This window comes from Cyprinus carpio, chromosome A21 (genome assembly GCF_018340385.1).
Source record: "Cyprinus carpio isolate SPL01 chromosome A21, ASM1834038v1, whole genome shotgun sequence".
NCBI lineage: Eukaryota > Metazoa > Chordata > Actinopteri > Cypriniformes > Cyprinidae > Cyprinus > Cyprinus carpio.
The window spans coordinates 1,412,111-1,433,098 of NC_056592.1; the positions used below are offsets into that span (position 1 = coordinate 1,412,111).

At 34.4% G+C, this 20,988-nt stretch overlaps 1 protein-coding gene across 10 annotated transcripts in view; it reads left to right on the plus strand.

The window, feature by feature from the left end:
* LOC109049766 (transcription factor 4-like) overlaps positions 1-20,988 on the plus strand; it is a 153,864-nt gene that overhangs the window by 101,730 nt on the left and 31,146 nt on the right. For all 10 annotated transcript variants that reach the window (XM_042778510.1, XM_042778506.1, XM_042778507.1 and 7 more), the window contains 5 exons: positions 13,808-13,913; positions 15,563-15,696; positions 16,564-16,699; positions 18,200-18,270; positions 18,755-18,833. In XM_042778510.1, the coding sequence (XP_042634444.1) occupies positions 13,808-13,913; positions 15,563-15,696; positions 16,564-16,699; positions 18,200-18,270; positions 18,755-18,833 (526 nt within the window). The remainder of the gene's footprint in view (positions 1-13,807; positions 13,914-15,562; positions 15,697-16,563; positions 16,700-18,199; positions 18,271-18,754; positions 18,834-20,988) is intronic.

A 20,988-nucleotide genomic window follows, 5' to 3' on the forward strand; every position in this document is an offset into this window, starting at 1 on the left:
GAAATAACCATTTGGTTACATTTATATAAACTTGGTTACAATTTATCTAAACTCATTCAAAATATTAGTTTGGAATCTTTTTTTTTTACAAGTTACATTTTTGTTCAGCGTAATTGGTTTTACCAACAAAAAAGCTTGCATTTTTACAAAACAACACTAATTATTATATATCAATTGACAATAATTAGGTACTTATTAGTTATTATTTATCTGTTTTGTGGTTATGTTTTTAATTTAGTTAAATCTAAAAAATAAAACATTTATGTGTATGTGTGTGTGTGTGTTTATATATATATATATATATATATATATATATATGTGGGGGGTTGTATTTGTAAATTATTTATTCATGACCTGTCCATGTATAATCCATTGACCAGATGTTTAGAAAATTATAAATCGTTTCTACAGTTTTTCCATCACTCTAATTACTTCCATCCAAATGGCTGATGCATGCGCACACACACACACACACACACACACACACACACACACACACGGACATCATATCTGGAGTGTTTGTGACAAACAGCATTAATATAATCCCATTGTGTTACGCAATATTTCAAGTCAGACCAAATGTGGCTGAAATGGGTCATTCGAGAAACGGTCAGCAAACAGATCTGTCCTCGTGTGTAAAGAACCTGTGCTTTTATTAAGAACAAGTGCACATTTTCAGCTGACAACAGAGAAAATAGAATAACTGCATAGCCTAGTTTGACATGTATGTATGGACAGATAGATAGATAGATAGATAGATAGATAGATAGATAGATAGATAGATAGATAGATAGATAGATAGATAACACACACACACTGTCCGAGATATAATGTTTTTATACTGTATAAAAGATAACCATTTTATTTTTAAAAATAAAGTTTTTAAGATAGTTGAATGTTTTCTATAAAATAAGAGAGATATTTTGTCAATTTTTTTTTCTTATTTATTTAGCTTAAACAGATGATGAATCCAGAATGCTTTCCTCTTGCTGTGTGTTCCCCCGAGTCCCGATCGATTTACGTTCCTGCCCTCCACGATCTCACAAGTGTGTGCGTGTGTATGTGTGCGTGTGTGCTTGTGCATGCATGTGTGTGTGCGTGCATGTGTGTGTGTGTGTGTGTGTGTGTGTGTGTGTGTGGGTGTGTGTGTGTGTGTGTGTATGTGTGCATGTGCATGCATGTGTGTGTGCGTGCATGTGTGTGTGTGTGTGTGTGTGTGTGTGTGTGCATGTGTGTGTGTGTGTGTGTGTGTGTGTGTGCCAGAGATTATGTGAAGCTTTATTGATCTGTCGAGAAGAGGTCTGGGTGGTACGGAGACCCCCGACATTCCCGGGATGACTGGGGTTTGTCCCGGAGACGGGGAGAGAGAGTGTGTGTGTGTGTGTGTGTGTGAGAGAGAGAGAGAGTGACTGTCGGTCTGACTGAGGCCTTCAGAGAGACACACACTTCTAGAGCATCTCCTGTCACTCTTTCTCTCCGTCTGTCTCTCTCTCTCTAGGGAAAGACAAGGAAATTCATATCTTTTTTTTTTTGGCATGTTTTTTAATTTCTACAACTTTCCTGAACTTTCCTGGCTGAGTAAGTGAATCGTAGAGATCAAAATAAACAAATTTTTGGTGTCCACACTATTATTTCTCCGTTCTCTTCATCTGTGAGAATGCTGACTGTCCGTAGATGCTGTTGCACCTTTTGTGATTCTATTATTTCTGGAGTTTTCATCTCCTGCCAAACGTTTTCTGTGCCAAACATTCGGTGATCGGCAGGTTGTTTTCACCTCTGAACGCGGGAACGTTAAACGATTCAATGCTCTCTCATGTCCGAACGGGTCTCGTGATTGAACTCAGGACACTCCTGGTTTTGCATTTAATCATTTAGAAGAAGCTTTTTTTAGAAAAGAAGAAAAATGCAAGCTTTTTATCATGCATAAGCAGCACTGTTCGCAGTTTCACAGTCAGTTGTGTTGGCTGTGATTGGTCTGGGTTGCTGTTTTAAGTGTTTTGTGTGCTTTCGTGTGTCTCATTGTCTTTGTGTCCAGCTGGTTTGAAGCCAAATGTGTTTTAAGACACTCTAGCATAGAAATAGGTCAGATTTTACACACACACACACACACACACACACACACACACACACACACGTTCAGCTAAATAAGGACATACCATAGAGCATTGTTTTATACTGTATAAAAGATCAGGATTTTATTTTTAAAGTATTTTATATCTTTAAGATAAATATATGTTTGTTTGTTTTTTCTTTAAGATAAGAAAGATATTTTGTCAGATTTAACTTATTTTTAGAAACAATTTAGTGGAAGACTGTAGCCAAACACACACAATGTGTCCGAAATTTGTTTTATACTGTTGTATAAAAGATCTGCATTTTATTTTTTTAATATTTTTATCTTCATGATAGATTAATGTTTTTATCTTAAAGATAAGATTGATATTTTTTCAGATTTAAATTATTTTTAGAAACAATTTAGTTGAAAACTGTAGCCATACACACACTGTGTCCGAAATATAATATATTTTTATACTGTATAAAAGATCAGCATTTTATTTTTTTTATATTTTTATCTTCATGATAGATGAATGTTTTTATCTTTAAGATAAGATATATATTTTGTCAGATTTAACTTATTTTTAGGGACAATTTTGTGCAAAACTGTACCTAAACACAAACACACTGTGTCCGAGACAAGCTTTTATTCTGTATAAAAGATCAGCATTTTATTTTTTAAATATTTTTAACTTTAAAACAAATGGCTATTTATATTTTTAAGATTAGATAGATATTTTCTCAGATTTTTTTAGGGACAATTTTGTGCAAAACTGTAGTTAAACACACACGTGTGCTGGACGGCGGCTGAATCTCGGTCTAAAATAGCAGCAGGGAAAAACGGCCGCAAGTTTGCAATGTTGAAGTAATCAGTCTTTGATCCTGGTGGTTTTATTATTTTAATAATGCGTCTGTGATCCGGCCGTCTGAAGTGCCGTTCAGTCCATATGTTCACCATTACAGACCCTTCACATGAAACACACTAAGCCTTCATCTTAATTCTAATTAACTTTATATGGGGCTCTGTGTGTGTGTGTGTGTGTGTGTGTGTGTGTGTCTGTGTGTGGTTTGGCTTTTTCTCGCGTCTGGTTTGCGATCTCGGCCTGATTGGTTTGTTTATTTTATGTCCACTTTGTCTTTCTTAGTAACACGTGTGCGGTGTAAATGAGACGCTGGTGTGTGTTTCTTGTCTTCAGATGCTTTTGTGGCTCTCACTTATGTTCCGTTTCATTGGGAGGGAAACATCTGAGCTCATCTTGACAAATCTGAGCACAGTTTGAGGCAGTGTTGAGATCTCTGTGCTGTGTTTGTCTGATTTGGTGTTTTTTATGTTGCTGTTTTTATGTTTATAGGGTTGGTTAGCAGGCGGTTGAGTTCAGTCACACACTAATAATAATAGTTTGTCTGAAGTAAAACTTCCTAAAAACAGCAAAAGCAACATGAGTACAATGACTGCGGTGTGTGTGTGTGTGTGTTTGTGTGTGTGTGTGTGTGTGTGTGTGTGTGTGTGTGTGTGTGTGTGTGTGTGTGTGTGTGTGTGTGTGTGTGTGTGTGTGAGGTCACAAGGTCACGGCGGTGACATACACATGAGAGATGCCCCCCCCACTCTGTTCAATATGTGCGTGCCTTTTTTTTGCACGGAATGAACTACTGCTGGAAAATATATCGTTTAATTATTTTGTTGCCAATATAAAATTAATTGCTAATTTGTGATCATAATTTGTGCATTAACTTTCATAAGGCTCCTGTGTTCATGGAAGTGTGTAAAAACACATATATAAAATAAAAGTAAATCTGTATATTTTGCAGTTTATATAAATTAAGATATATAAATATCAATTTATATAATTATAAAAAATTAGTTTATAGTTTAATTATAAATGTATAAATATGTATAAATGTATAAATGTTCTCTCGGTGCATATGATGAATATGGTGCCTGTCATTTATGAGCAATTTTCTAAAATGTAAAAAATAAAGGTAAATATGTAAATTTCACTGTTAATATACATTAGGATATTTTGATATTAACTTATATATTCTTAAATTATAAATAAATCAATTATAGTTTAATTATAAATATGTAAATATGTTCTTTTGGTGCATATGGAAATTAATAAATCTCAAATGTTGCATGTTTCGTTTAGTGAAACTAAAGTTTCAGCAAATTTGCGTTGCATGATTGAAATCTATTTTCATCTATTTTTTTTTTTGTGTTGCATGGTTGAAGTGTGACATAAATATGAGAGATGATTTTTCCTCCTAAAGACACAATATTTGCTGGGAAATATGTTGTATAATTCTATATTATTTTGTTGGCAGTATAAAATAAACTGTTACTTTAATACATATTCATTTATCCTAATAAATTAACTATAATATAATTTAACATCACATTAAAAAAAAAAACATGTTTTTATAGAATATGTGTCCCATAGAAATATAAATCACAATATAATATAATTATAAATATGTTCTCTTGATGCATATGAAAGTTATTAAATGTCAATCTTTATTTACATATTTACATGCATATTTTAAATCTGCTTTGCAATAATCGCTAACTGAACTAAATGCTTTTTCGGTTTGGGGACTTTTTTAAGACATTTGATGTTGAATAATGTCAGAATGCTCTGTTATTTCATATATTATATCTAGAACAGCTGCTTTTGTGTGTGTGCTTTCTGATTGTCTTTGAAATTCCTTTTTTAATTATTACCATCAATTGATTATTTATGGTGACGGTTAATCATCTCTCCGTGTGCCAACTGGCTCGTCACCAGCTCGTGACTGCTGGACAGGATCCTCATTCACAATCATTCGATTACGGCCGTCTCATCTGCTCCTCGGTTGACTTTTGTTTCCCAAGGTGACTCTTCCACCGCTCGCCGGGAGTCCTGCTTAAACCTTTCCAGATTTCCACAATCTTTCCTGGTAATCCTCTGAAATTGATTTGGCAGGTTGTGGTGGGATCCGTCCGCTGGGGTTCGGATCAGATACACGGCCGCTGATGGCGCTGATGGCTGGATGGAATGTCAGGGAATTATCCAGCGCACTGGATCTTAATGGGACGGAACATTCTATTTGGCTCTTTCCGAAGGTTCCGAATCCGTGCGCTTCGGGCCCGACCGGCCAATCAGATTCCGCTGCGGTCTCCAGGCCGACCAATCGGGTTCTCGTGTCCCATGAAAGGGCCGTTAGAATATCACCATGGTGATGAGTTTGGACGACAGCCATCTTCTGCCGCCCATTTTCTCCTCGAGCACTTCCTGTGGGTCTCAAACACACACGAACGCCATCGTGTTTCGCTCTGAATGTGGCGTGTGCATCTGCTGAACGTGACCCCGCTCGACACACCTTGCTTTTCTTTTCTTTATATTTTGTTTAATATTTTAATATAGTTTCATATATTTTTTTTTCCGTTTTCTTTTATATTATTAGTGGTGCTTGCAAAGCGAAGCATCATTATTTCTATCTTTTTTATTTTATTATTTTTCTTTTCTTTGCTATTCTTTTAGTTTACATTTATTTATTTAATTTTTATATTTGGTTAAATATTTTAATAAAGTTTTTAATATAATTTTAATTTCTTTTCTTTCTTTTCTAATTTACATTTATTTTATTATTTGTATTTTTATATATTTGGATTAATATTTTAATAGTTTAATATTTTATTTTTGTTATTCTTTTTATTTTTTATTTTCTATGTTTATCATCTTTTTATTTTATTTTAATTTAAATGTATTTTATTTAAATTTTATATTTGTTTTAATATTGTAATATGTTTTACTATTATATTTTATTACTATTTTTATTTTTCGTTTCTTTTATATTTTCTTTTTATTTAATTTTCTTTTCTTTCTTTTCTAATTTACATTAATTTTATTAATTGTATTTTTAAATATTTGGTTTAATATTTTAATAGTTTACTATTTTTTTATTTTAAAATTAATTTTTTTTAATCTTCTTTTTATTTTATTTTAATTTAAATGTGTTTTATTTTAATTTAATATTTGGTTTAATATTATAATATGGTTTACTATTATATTTTATTACTATTTTTCTTTCTTTCGTTTCTTTTATATTTTCTTTTTATTTTATTTTATTTTGTATGCTCATGTTTTTGTGCACAGAACATCATCAAAACTGAAGTATAAACCATCTACATCGTTGCATCTGTTGTGTTTATTGAGTTGTGAGTTCATTTGGCCTGTTTGCACATGGGGTATGTGTGTGTGTGTGTGTGTGTGTGTGTGTGTGTGTGTGTGTGTGTGTGTGTGTGTGTGTGTGTGTGTGTGTGTGTGTGTGTGTGTGTGTGTGGATCGAGGCATCTGGCAGTAATTAGGTTAAATTAGAAATGCTGTGGTCACTTGCCAAAAGCTCTATACCTTGAAAGGGTTCACGAATAATAAAGAGCCTGTAGTAAAGATCCATCACCTCTGTGTGTGTGTGTGTGTGTGTGTGTTAAGTATAATAATAGTCTGTCTCTTTTAACAGAATGCATAACTACCTCTAAATGATCTAAATTACCCGAAAGTACCCAAAAATCTGATGAAAGACTGTCTGGGATGTTTACGCTTTAGTTTTTTTGTCGTTTTTCTCTCCGGTCGACTCACTCTTCCTCTCTCGAGGTGTTTGTGTGTTTTAAGTGCTTTCGTTGAGTTATTTGATTGGAGAAGCGAAAGAGGCACAGAGTGGCTCTTATTACCCATGAGGCTGTGGGGGTGGACGGGACGCATGCGTGTCATTTCCTGTTTGCGTGGTCAGTTTGAGAGCTGTAGTGATGTATACTGGCTTTAAAGCTCAGTGTGACTCTTTCCCGTGAAGCAGGTGCCTTTTCATTTAGAAAAATAGATTTCTGTATGATTTTAAACACAAAGATTTCAGTTTTTTTGTTGTTGTTGTTTATTGCAAACAATCCCATCTCAAGATAAATTAAATATATTATTATTTAAATTACAGATTTTAATATACACTTAAATTTTTTTAAAATATGAATAAAATATAATTATTAATTTTAAATTAAACATTATATTCAAAATGTAAAAATACTATATATACTATATATATATAATATAAAATATATTTTTTTTTTATTTTATATGAAAAATATCATAATATTTACTATTATGAATTAGAATAGTTATACTATTGTAAAATAAAATATTTTTTCTTTAATAATATATGTTAAATATATATAATGTATATGTTACATATAATTATATATAATTGTAATTATATACTTTTTATATATATATATATATATAATTTTTAACAGTATTTTAATAGTAGTTTATATTAATACATAACCACATATTTATAGTATTTTATGTAAACGGTAACAAGGTTTTATAGTTCATTGTTCAAAGTATTTGATAGAAAACATTGTGAAATGGCCCTGATTTCTTCAGAGCTGCGCTCCTGATGGACTTGTGTTTGATGTTGGTCAGATGATCCTGTGTCACGGATCTCAGGATGGATGGAGTGCAGAAGAGACGAGAAGAATCTCTTCATCTGTTCTGACTCAAGCAGAAACATTATAAACACATGCCACGTCTCTCTCTGAGTCTCTCTCTCGCGCTGATCGCATCAGATCAGTAAACATGTGCTGTTTTCATGTGTACCACGGTACTTTTGATTACTATATTCATATACTGTAGCATGAATTATAGTATCCAAATGACACTTGAATGCACTTCAGTGAATACCATCAGAGTTTAATTTTTTTTTACTTCGTTGCATTCCATTATTTCAATATCCATTTAATTTTTTATTTTAATAAGTTACTTCAATGCTTTTTTTTCTGTTATCATGCTCCATCTAAAACACTTCTGCATTGTGCATAAAATGCACTATTTAGATTTACTTATATATAAGTTGATTTCATAATATATACAATAAAAAAATTTATATAAAAACAAAATTATATAGAGAGAGAGAGAGTGAGTATCTTCCTTCTTTATGAGTGTTTTTTTAATTTTTGTGTGTGTGTGTGTGTGTGTGTGTGTGTGTGTGTGTGTGTGTGTGTGTGTGTGTGTGTGTGTGTGTGTGTGTGTGTGTGTGTGTGTGTGTGTAGAGCTCCACTAGGGGGCTCCAGCAGCAGTAAATCACGGTAATCAAACAGGGTAAATCTGTTAGAGAACAAAGCTCTGCTGTCGATCCTGACAAAGACAAGAATGAGAGAAAAGAAGAGAAGAAAGAAATGTCACAGCGCTCAATGCGTAATCCTGTTGATCTGAAACAGAGAACACACACACACACACACAGCCTCATGAGCGCATGGCTTCAAGCTGCTGGATCTGTGTGTGTGTGTGTGAGAGAGAGAGAGAGAGGATGAAGAGTAAAGCGGAGTGTTCAGATAGATGGAGAGTATGGAGGGAAGTGTGGAGCGGATGCTCTCGGCTCCATCTGTGCTGCAGACGCTCAGATCTGACACGCTTTCTTCTGCCATCACTATGGCAACACACACAGCAAGGCCACACTGTCAAGCTGTCAATCACATCACAGATGCCTACACACACACACAAACACACACACACACACACACACAGAGGTCACTGACCTTAGAACTGAACACGACCGCTCAACACACCTTTCACTTCTTTTCTTTTCTTTTCTTTTCTTTTCTTTTCTTTTCTTTTCTTTCTTTTCTCTTTTTAAATTTCTTTTATTATTTTTAGCTTATAGTTGGTTTAATATATTTTCATATTTTTCCTTTATTATTTTCTTTTCTTTTTCTTTCTTTCTTTTCTTTCAATTTTATTATTTTATTATTTTTAGGTTATATTTCATTTAATATTTAAATATTTATTTAATTATTTATTTTTATATTATTTTTCTTTTCTTGTTTCTTTCCTTTTTAATTTAATTTAATTTGTTTACGTTTGGTTTAATATTTTAATATAGTTTCATATTTTGTTCATTATTTTCTTTTCTTTATTTTCCTTTTTTACATTTCTTTTTATTTTATTTTACTGTTTTTTATTCTTTTTCTTTTCTTTTCTTTTTTCTTTTATAGTTTATTATTTTATTATTTATTAGATTATATTTTGTTTAATATTTAAATATTTTTTTTTTCTTGTTTCTTTCCTTTTTAATTTAATTTAATTATATTTTCTTGTCTTGTCTTGTCTTTTCTTTTTTAATTTAATTTGTTTATGTTTGGTTTAATATTTTTATATAGTTTCATATTTTGTTCATTATTTTCTTTTTTTTCTTTTCTTTATTTTTCCTTTTTTACATTTCTTTTCATTATTTTACTGTTTTTATTACTTTTTTTCCCTTCTCTTCAGCTGTGCATGTTTGTCCAAGTTCATTTTAGTATAATTAGAGGTCAATTAAAAGCTTTGGTGTCTTTGATCAGATGTGTGTGTGTGTGTGTGTGTGTGTGTGTGTGTGTGTGTGTGTGTGTGTGTGTGTGTGTGTGTGTGTGTGTGTGTCCATCAGTCTCTCACATCTTGAACTGATTTCTCAGTATAAACACTGAATTGTGCTCTTTTCTTTCTCTCTCATCTCTTTGTTTCCTCTGATTCTTATATGAAGTTCGTTAGCGTTGAGTGTGTGATTGTTTGTGTGTTTGATCGGCTCCAGATGTGTTGTGCATGTGTGTGTTTTCTCCACCTGTCATTGTTCTTAACAGAATATTCTGCTTTCATTATGAGCCGTAATGTCCATGTTTATCATGACATGCGTTTGATCATCAGAGATCCGTTTCAACTCATCCTTCAGTTTGTAGAAATAAACAGCGGCTGTAAAAGCACAAAGTGAAGCTTGTATTCTTGTTAAATCTGTGAATCCTCAACTATGTCAGCCAAAGACAAATTAGTCCTCTGACTAATCTCTCTGAGATTTTATATTACTATTTAATTAATTTAATAACACATTCACGTTCAGTCTTTTTTAGTAAATGTTTATTTTGAATTAATTTTAATTTTGAGTATATTTTACATAACATTTTTAATCTTTTTCAGTGTTTTTTAGATTATTTTATTTTTTATTTTTTTTACATTTCATATTTTTATGATTTAATTAGGTTGTCATCAAGTCATTTAAAAAAAATATTTTTTTAATTATTTATGTATTTTAATTTCTCATTTACGTGTGTGTGTGTGTGTGTGTGTGTGTGTGTGTGAATGCACACATGTGTTATATGTGTCTCTCTCTCCATTAGTTGTGTGTGTAAAGTGTTTCCTGGCTGTATTGACATTTGACCTGAAACACACACACACACACACACAGTCACAGGTGCTGTTGTGGGAGGCACTTGTCTTTGCACGGTTCTCCCTAATCAAGCCGCAGGAAGCCACTTCTCCTCAGGGAGTGTGTGTGTGCGCGCTCTCGCTGTGGTTCATGTGGAATGAATTAGTGTTTGATGGTAAAGCCAGACCCCAGTGTGTGTGTGTGTGTGCGTGTGTGTGTGTGTGTGTGTGTGTAAGTGTGTGTTTGGAGCTCTTGATGTTGTTCTACATCTGTACAGCATTATGGCAATTGCAGGTTGAAGGAATAAAGTCCAAAGTGAGGGCGGAACTTCCTTCCGCATGTCTCTCTCTCTCTCTCTCTCTCTCTCTCTCTCTCTCTCTGTCTCAGAAAAAGGGGAAAGAATGTTAGTTTGCTAGTTTGTTGAGTGTTTATTTCACACATGCATCAGCTGTTTTACCTTGTATGTTCAGGAGGGGTGTTTAAGTGTGTGTTTGTGTTTTGGCTGTGATGTTGAACAGATTAAGTGTGTGTTCTCCTGCGTGTGTGTGTGTGTGTGTGTGTGTTGCCGGTCAGTTCAGCACAGGTGCAGTGAGCCGGTCACACTGATGAGGTGCGAGGGGCGAGACCGTGTATGTGTGTGTGTGTTGTGGCTTTCGTGACTGCTCTGGTTTCGCTCCATCTGCTCCTGATCTGCTGCAGTAAACAGACTCACTCCCGCGGCATTTGAGCTCCAGACATGAATGATTCCTCACATCAAGTGTTGTTGAAGAGAATCTACTGCTATTTTACAAAGCGATCAGATGCACTTTTTTTACCTGCTGAACCAGAAAGCACCTGGAAACAAATCGCACTGAAGAAGAGACCTGAGTCACATCTACAGTCCAGAAGATCAGTAAGACTCTGTTCAGATCAGACAGGAAGAAAACACCTAGAAAGCACACACAACACCCTAGCAACTGCATAGCAACAGCCTAAAACACTCAGAACACCCCAGCATCTGCATAGCAACAGCCTAAAACACTCAGAACACACTAGCAACTGTACAGTGACAGACTAAACACTCCGAACACCATAGCAACTGCATAGAACACTTGGAATATCCTAGCATCTGCATAGTAACAGCCTACAAACACTCAGAACACCCTATCAACTGCATAGCAACAGCCTAAAACACTCCGAACACCCCAGCAACTGCACAGTGACAGACTAAACACTCAGAACACCCTAGCAACTGCATAGTAACAGCCTACAAACACTCAGAACACCCTATCAACTGCATAGCAACAGCCTAAAACACTCCGAACACCCCAGCAACTGCATAGGGACAGACTAAACACTCAGAACACCCTAGCAACTGCATAGTAACAGCCTACAAACACTCAGAACACCCTATCAACTGCATAGCAACAGCCTAAAACACTCCGAACACCCCAGCAACTGCATAGGGACACAGACTAAACACGTCAGAACACCCTAAGCAAAACTGCATAGGAAACAGCCTACAAACACTCACAACACCCTATCAACTGCATAGCAACAGCCTAAAACACTCAGAACACCCTAGCAACTGCATAGCAACAGCCTAAAACACTCCGAACACCCCAGCAACTGTACAGTGACAGACTAAACACTCAGAACACACTAGCAACAGCATAGTAACAGCCTACAAACACTCAGAACACCCTAGCAACTGCATAGCAACAGCCTAAAACACTCCGAACACCCCAGCAACTGCATAGTGACAGACTAAACACTCAGAACACCCTAGCAACTGCATAGCAACAGCCTAAAACACTCAGAACACACTAGCAACTGTACAGTGACAGACTAAACACTCCGAACACCATAGCAACTGCATAGAACACTTGGAGTATCCTAGCAACTGCATAGTAAAAGCCTACAAACACTCAGAACACCCTATCAACTGCATAGCAACAGCCTAAAAAACACCCAACCAACCTACAAACTGAAAAACTAAAGACTAAACTCTCAGAACTCCATACCAACTGCATAGCAACTGACTAAAACACTTGGATTATCCTAGCAACTGCATAGTAACAGACTAAACACTCAGAATACCATAGCAAATGAAATATCAAAACAATAGCAAATTAACAGCAAAAAAACACAAACAACAACAAAACAATAGAAAACCATAGCAAAGCAACAACCTAAAACACTCAGAACACCCTAGCAACTGCATAGCAACAGCCTAAAACACTCAGAACACCCTAGCAACTGCATAGTGACAGACTACACTCTCAGAACTCCATACCAACTGCATAGCAACTGACTAAAACACTTGGATTATCCTAGCAATTGCATAGTAACAGCCTACAAACACTCAGAACACCATAGCAACTGCAAAGCAACAACCTAAAACACTCAGAACACCCTAGCAACTGCACAGTGACAGACTTAACTCTCAGAACACCATAGCAACTGCATAGCAACTGACTAGAACACTTGGAATATCCTAGCAACTGCTTAGTAACAGCCTACAAACACTCAGAACACCCTAGCAACTACATAGCAACCAACTAACACTCAAAACACCTTAGCAACTGCATCCATCATTTTAAAACACTCAAAACAATATAGCAACTGCATAGCAACAGTCTAGAATACTTAGAGCACTCTAGCAACACCTTGACCACTTGCATTACCCTAGCAGCTTCCTAAGAACATTCAGAACACCCTTGCAACTGCATAGCAACAACATAAAAACCACTTTAAATACTTAGAGATGTGTGTGTTAACTGTGGACAGGTGCAGAAACGAACCAGCCAGAACAAAATCTCCATGTTATTAAACCCCCTTAAGTCACAGCCTGATCTCTTTCACAGACGTGTGTGTGTGTATGTGTGTGTGTGTGTGTGTGAGATGCTTCATGGGAAAGTAAAGACCCCCACATCTGCTTAATTAACCCTCCTCTCCACAAAAAAACTCAAAAAACACCACCCTTAACCCCTGAATATGTCATAAGTTCTCAGTTGAGCTTCATTTGCATTTGTCTCACATTTTTCACCTACAATTCCTTAGGAAAAAAAATATATTTCTCATCAGAAACAACACAGTTTCCATGTGCTCTGCATTTAGTCCAGGAGAAACATTTTAGACATTAGAGAGATCTAGACTGTGATTCTTGTGTGTTGAGGTGTATCTCTGAGGGTCGTTCTGTCCTCACACATCCGCTGTGTTTATCCCTGTTCTGTATTCCCATCCGGCATGTTCTCAGCGTTCCTTCTAGTCATTACAGCACAGTTTTCCAGACAGGAATGCTCTGCTGTTTGTGTGCTGATGTCATCACTGATCCGCCGCAGCTGCTTGTCACCTGGCAGCTGCGCTTGTCTTACATTTGCACTAAATTATTGTGTCGCAACACTTTGGGAACATGAACATTTTTTCCTGGGAAAGAGTTTTACCCTGTTTCCGTCTCGTCTCTGATGAATCTTCATGCACTGCATAAAAATATGCAGTAAAATGCATGTTGAAAGCATGTTTTGTGTCATTAGTCGTCCTGATCATGGCGTGTTGTGTGTGTGTGTTTCAGGTATACGCCCCGTCTGCCAGCACTGCCGATTATAACCGGGACTCACCGGGTTACCCGTCCTCTAAAGCACCGGGCAGCAACTTTCCCAGTTCCTTCTTTATGCCAGGTAAACCACAAACACCTGACAAAAACACTCAAAACAACCTAGCAACTGCACAGCAACAGCCTAAAACACTCTAAACACCAAAGCAACTGCATAGCAAAAGCCTTAAACAATCAGAACACCCTAGCAACTGTCTAAATCACCCAAAACACCCTAGCAACTGCATAGCAACAGCTTAAAACAATCAGAAAACCCTTGCAACTGTCTAAAACACTCTAAACACCATAGCAACTGCATAGCAAAAGTTAAGCCTTAAACAATCAGAGCACCCTAGCAACCTTCTAAAACACCCTAGAAACTGGATAGCAACAGCTTAAAATATCAGAACACCCTAGCAACTGTCTAAATCAACCAAAACACTCTAGCAAATGCAAAGCATCAGCCTAAAACACCCAGAACACCCTAGCAACTGTCTAAATCACCCAAATCACCCTAGCAACTGCATAGCAACAGCCTAACAACAACCTAACACCCTAGCAACTGTCTAAAACACCCAGAACACCATAGCAAGTGACCACAACACTCAAAAAACCCTACAAACTGCACAGCAACAATCTAAAATTCTCAGATCATCCTAGAAACTACATAGCAATAGCCTAAAACACTCAGAACACCCTAGCAACTGTCCAAAACACCCTAGCATCTGCATAGCAGCAGCTTAAAACAATCAGAAAACCATTGCAACTGTCTAAATCACCCAAAACACCCTAGCAACTGCATAACAACAACCTAAAACACATTAAACACCATAGCAACTACATAGCGAAAGTTAAGCCTTAAACAATCAGAACATCCTAGCAACTGTCTAAAACACCCTAGCAACTGCATAGCAACAGCTTAAAATATCAGAACACCCTAACAAATGTCTAAATCAACCAAAACACCCTAGCAACTGCAAAGCATCAGCCTAAAACACCCAGAACACCCTAGCAACTGTCTAAATCACCCAAATCACCCTAGCAACTGCATAGCAACAGCCTAAAACAATCTGAACACCCTAGCAACTGCAAAGCAACAGTTTAAAACAATCAGAACACCCTAGCAACTGTCTAAATCACCCAAAACACCCTAGCAACTGCATAGCAACAGCCTAAAACACCCAGAACACCCTAGCAAGTGTCCATAACACTCAAAACACCCTACAAACTGCACAGCAACAATCTTAAATTCTCAGATCATCCTAGAAACTACATAGCAATAGCCTAAAACACTCAGAACACCCTAGCAACTTCAAAAAAACAACATCAAATTCACAGAAAAAACCAGAAAAATTACAAAACAATACCATAAAAACAAATACATAGCAACGGCCTTAAACACTCAAAACACCTTAGCAACTGTCTAAAACACTCAAAACACCCTAGATACTGCATAGCAACAGCCTAAAACACTCAAAACACCTTAGCAACTGTCTAAAACACTCAAAACACCCTACAAATTGCATAGCAACAACCTAAATTCTCAGATCATCCTAGAAACTAAATAGCAACTGTCTAAAACACTCCAAACACCCTAGCAACTGCATAGCAGCAGCCTAAAACACTAGAACAGAACATCAGCCAACATCCTGTGCATCAGCCAATGAGAATCAGAAATTCAAGACCTTTGCTTTTCTCATATGCTTTGTGCGTGTGTTTCATGTGTGATTTCAGACGGTCACCACAGTACAGACCCATGGAGCTCGTCCGGCAGTATGAACCAGCCCGGATACAACAGCATGCTGGGAAACTCCACACACAGCGCTCAGAGCAGCAGCTACTGCGGCCTGCATCCACACGACAGACTCGTGAGCACATTTACTCGCTTCTGTTCCTCTAGTTCAGATTAGTTCAGCAGCCTTTTGGGTTTGTAATGTAGGTGCTCAATGCTCAACAGCTATAGTGTTAGACAATTGCTATTGTTACTGTTTTCAAATTCAAAGACAATGATACAGAACGCTGATTATTGTATTTAATAATATATTTATTTTTATAATATATATCTCAAACAATCAAACAAATAATATATATATATATATATATATATATATATATATATAATATATATATATATATAAAATACAAATATAAATACTTGCAATGTATAATGCATATATTAATAATGTAATATATGGTGTACTCTTATTTTTATTTATTTTGTATTTTATTATTAGAATTTTTTTATTAGACTCTTATTTGTTTTGTTCGATTTATTTACAGTTTATTTACTTACTTGATTTCTTTATTTACTTCAGTTTATTTTTTAATGATCATACATTTTAAATTAATTTCTTCTACATCAGTCTGTTCTGGATTGGTTGGGAGAGACTGAAACAATGATACAAATAATGCAAAAAAAAAAAAAAAAAAAAAAATTAGAAGACTAAAAAATAAATAAACACTCAATCAATCCATAATACATAACAATCAACTAACTTAATCAATCAATAATTAAGTTTTTTTTTTTTTTTTTAAAAACCTTCTTAATACAAAAACTATAATACCAATACCTTTTATTTTAGTAGTTTTGGGGGGTATAATGTGTTTCAAATAATTTTGATGACCAATATCAAGGTGTATAAACATATATGAACAATAAATCATACGATCTGTGTTTGAATGCAATGACCCTGTCTCTTGAGTTCAATAACGCTCTTCCTGTCTGTGTTTTTCAGAGTTACCCGTCACACTCGTCAGCTGAGATTAACCCCAGTCTTCCTCCCATGTCCAGTTTCCATCGCAGCGGTGGGACGAATCACTACAGCACGGCGTCCTGCTCCGCCACCACTAACGGGACAGACAGCGTCATGGGTGAGTCACTGCTGAATCAAAGCTGAGGGAAGATTTGATTCACTTCGGTTCAGTCGCTCTCTCACGAAAGCAGAAGTGGAATATTAGGATATTAAATGAGAAGGAGCTAAGGGAGCTACAGGAGATCAGGTTCAGCTCCCCAACAACATTAGTGATTAATCAACTGGTTTAGCCATTAGTCAATAACTCTTTCTAATCGGCTGATGAGCAGCGTTGGTCATTCCTCCATCTGTCAGTTCAAAAATCAGCTTTTCAATGACATGGACATTAATTTTCCAAATCAGTGGTTCTCAACCTTTTAGGCTTTATTTATTGTTTGTTTGTTTGTTTTTGGTGTTGTTCACCAATTTTTTATTTTTATTTTTTTTATTTACCAAAACTTGTAATTTCAGTAAATTAAATTAAATTAAATTAAAGATCAAATAAATATTAATTATATCAAAATAAAACAATTTAATTAAAATCAACAGAATAAAATTTTGTAAACTCTTGTTCTTCAGGGTTCAATAATGAATTTATATGAAATTGTTATATTTTTTAAAAATATTTAAAAAAATATTTTTAGCTTAGGTAATAATTTAAGGAAACATTAATTGTCTAAAGCAGTGGTTCTCAACCATTTAGGTTTTATTAATTGTTTGTTTGTTTGTTTTTGGTGTTGTTCACCCATTTAGGTTTTTTTTATTTTTTATTTACCAAAACTCGGAATTAAATTAAATTAAATTAAATTAAATTAAATTAAATTAAATTAAATTAAATTAAATTAAATTAAATTAAATTAAATTAAAATAATTACATTTTATAAACTCTTGTTCTTCAGGGTTCAATAATGAATTTATATGAAATTTTTAAAAAATATTAAAAAAAATAGTTTTATATTAAGTAATAAACATAAGTAGTCTTAAATCATCTAAAGCATCAGTTCTCAAATTTTTAGATTTTATTTATTGTTTGTTTGTTTGTTTGTTTGTTTGATTGTTTTTGGTGTTGTTCACCCATTTAGGTTTTTTATTTTTTATTTACCAAAACTAAATTAAATTAAATTAAATTAAATATTAAATTAAATTAAATTAAATTAAATTAAATTAAATTAAATTAAATTAAATTAAATACATTTTGTAAACTCTTGTTCTTCAGGGTTCAGTAATGAATTTACATGAAATTGTTATATATTTTTAAAATATATTTAAAAAATACAATGACAAATGGCAATTTTTCCACAATTTCTACTCAATAAAATAGCTTGACATAACTAGAAAAATGTGTATTCTTTTCCTGGTCTAGATATCTCACTTTTAAATATATCCAGGTTTTCCAAGACCACGAGAACCTTGGTTATTAAATAATAAAATTGCAGGGAATTAATTAAGAATCATGATTTTTATCCACCTCCTGGTTAAGAACCACTGGTCTAAAGTGTTCATTTAAAGTCAGAACTTTAGTCTAGATTGTATTTGAATGAGCAGGAGTTTGAACTCTCTATAATCTGTTGTGTTTCAGCGAATCGAGCGCCGAGCGGAGCGGGAAGCAGCTCACAGACGGGAGACGCGTTAGGAAAGGCTCTGGCTTCAGTGAGTGACCAGGTCTAATGCAGGCCCTGACAGATACAGCTATATACAGATACACAATTATAAAAAAACAACAAAAAACCACACACACCACACTTACACCCCCTAAAAATATTTTATGTGAGGAATTCTTTCTCTGATAAGCAAAGAAAAGTTATGGAAGCTTGTTTCCGCCACGGGACTGCAAAATATAACCTCAGAATTATATAAACTTGCAATTCTGAGAAGAAAAGCCAAAATTGTGAGATAAAAAGTCAGAATCGTGAGATATAAACTCATTATGCACATTAAGACCAGAGACAGTTATTTAAAAAGAAAACATCTAAATGTGATTTCATGTTGCCTTTCAGAAATCATCTTAGCCAGCAAAATCATTGAGATGAATGTGGATTCATGCGCAGTGATTCCTGTAGGGATGATGATGTTTCAGCCTGATGATGATGATGATGATGATGATGATGATGATGTGTGTTTGTTGTGCTTGTAGATCTATTCTCCCGATCACACCAATAACAGCTTCTCATCCAACCCATCCACTCCTGTGGGATCTCCTCCCTCGCTCACAGGTAACACGTGTGTGTGTGTGTGTGTGTGTGTGTGTGTCTGTCCCCGGTGTGTATGTGGTGTTGGTGTGTGTGTGTGTGTGTGTGTGGTGTGTGTGTGTGTACTGTGTGTGTCTGTGTGTGTGTGTGTGTGCGTGTGTGTGTGTGTGTGTGTGTGTGTGTTTTATACACACACACATACACAGCTGTTTGTGCTGATATCAGTCACGTGATTACTCTTTGCTTTCTGCAAAGTTAAATAGAGTTAAATAAATAGAGTTAAATAAAATTAAAACCTTTAAAAAGCATTTTTAGTTACTTAAAATAATATCAAATATTTTTTTACAAGTATTTAATTTCAGCTAGTTTCCAAGGAAAGATGGTACTAAAATAACTAAAACTAAAACTGAAATAAAAATTAATAAAAACTACATGGACGTAAAAAGGTCAAAAACACAACAAAATTACTAAAATTTTAACAAAAATGAAAGGTCAAGTCTGAAATAAAATATTTATTTTATTTTATTTATATTTTATATTATTTTACTGAAATATCCCCAATTTTTTTTTAAATAAAATATATTTTTAAATAAAATAAAATTTAAAATAAAAATTTAAAACAAAAATAATTTTTTCATTAACTAAAATTAAAAAGAAAACAGAAAGAAAGAAAATATTAAAACAAAAACTAATACAAGACAAATAAAAAAAACTATAATACTATCATAATGATGCTAAAATAATACTGGTTGTCATATGACCTCATGCAACGGTTATCTTGGAAATAAAAATAATTTTTAAATAAATAAACAAACAAACAGCTTTCGTCAATCTGATAAATGTGTCACACTGGAAATGAAAGTCCAAATCAAGTGCAGTGCATTGTGGGCTACTTTGTTCTGCACATTTTAGTAAAATATAGTATTTTATTTAGGTCATTTAGATATTTTATGCATCGTTATCATAGTTAACTAAAACTAAAGCCATAAAAAAATAAATTTTTGTTACTTAAAATAAAATAAAGGTTAACTGAAATAAAATAAAATATATATATAAAAAAACATTTAAATTTTAAATAAAAAAAAAAACATAAAAAATATTTTTTTATTTTTTTCATTTTTACTTAGCTTAATTTGATTCACTAAAATAACTAAAACTAAAATAAAATTAATAAAAAACAATATAGCCATAAAAAAGTAATAAAAATGACAAAAACACACAAAAAAATTACTAAAACTTTAACTAAATGAAAATGAAAAAAGACTAAATAAAAATTAATAAAATAGCTGGTTTTATGCATATAAAGCACATTGCTGATTATATATTCTGCGCACTGTTCGGTAGAATCCATTGATTTGACGAGTTGAAATATCTTTATATGTTTCATTCTTCATATTCGGTTCAAACTCGGAAACGCACTTCATCTCAAAGCCTGATTAATGACTCATTATTCGCGTCGCCATGGAAACGACCGCCGCCTAATTGCTATTTTTCCGAGTGCCAAAGTTATTAGACCGACAACCATTAAATGCACAACTGCAAATTAATATTTAAACTTAAACATGCAATGGAAGTTTAAGCAACTAATTTAATAATTTTCTCATTGGTGGCGGCGCGGATACATGCAAAATTTATTTGCACATGAATGAGGCTGTAATTATGTGCTAATTAGCATTTGGAAATGAGGTTTAATAATACAGGGAAGCGTCTGAAATGCATGTTTCTGTAAAGAAGTACGATTTGAAAAAACACAACATAATTAGACGCGACGGATGGCGCAAACGCAAACAGGTGAAGGTCAAAACGAGCGCCGCACCTCTTTAATTACCAGTGTGTAAGAATAACGAGCTGTTATTAGCATGAGGGTCGTCACCTATCAAAGGAAGGGTCACCAGCTGATGATCTCCACTGCTCTACATCAAGAAAACTGGACTACAAAGACAAGACGGGGTTCTTTATTCCACCGGAGTGAATGATGGCTAATTGGGTCGGTTTGAGTGTCGGATGAACGGGAAAATACGGATTTATAGGATACGAGGGGAATGTTTTAACATTAGACCTAAAGCATGGATCTCCCATCAAAGATTCGAGCACCTAAAGGAGGAGTGAACATGATCAGACTCTTGAAAACAAACGCAAAACCATTCTGTTCATGAGGCTTGAGGTGAAATAAAGTAAA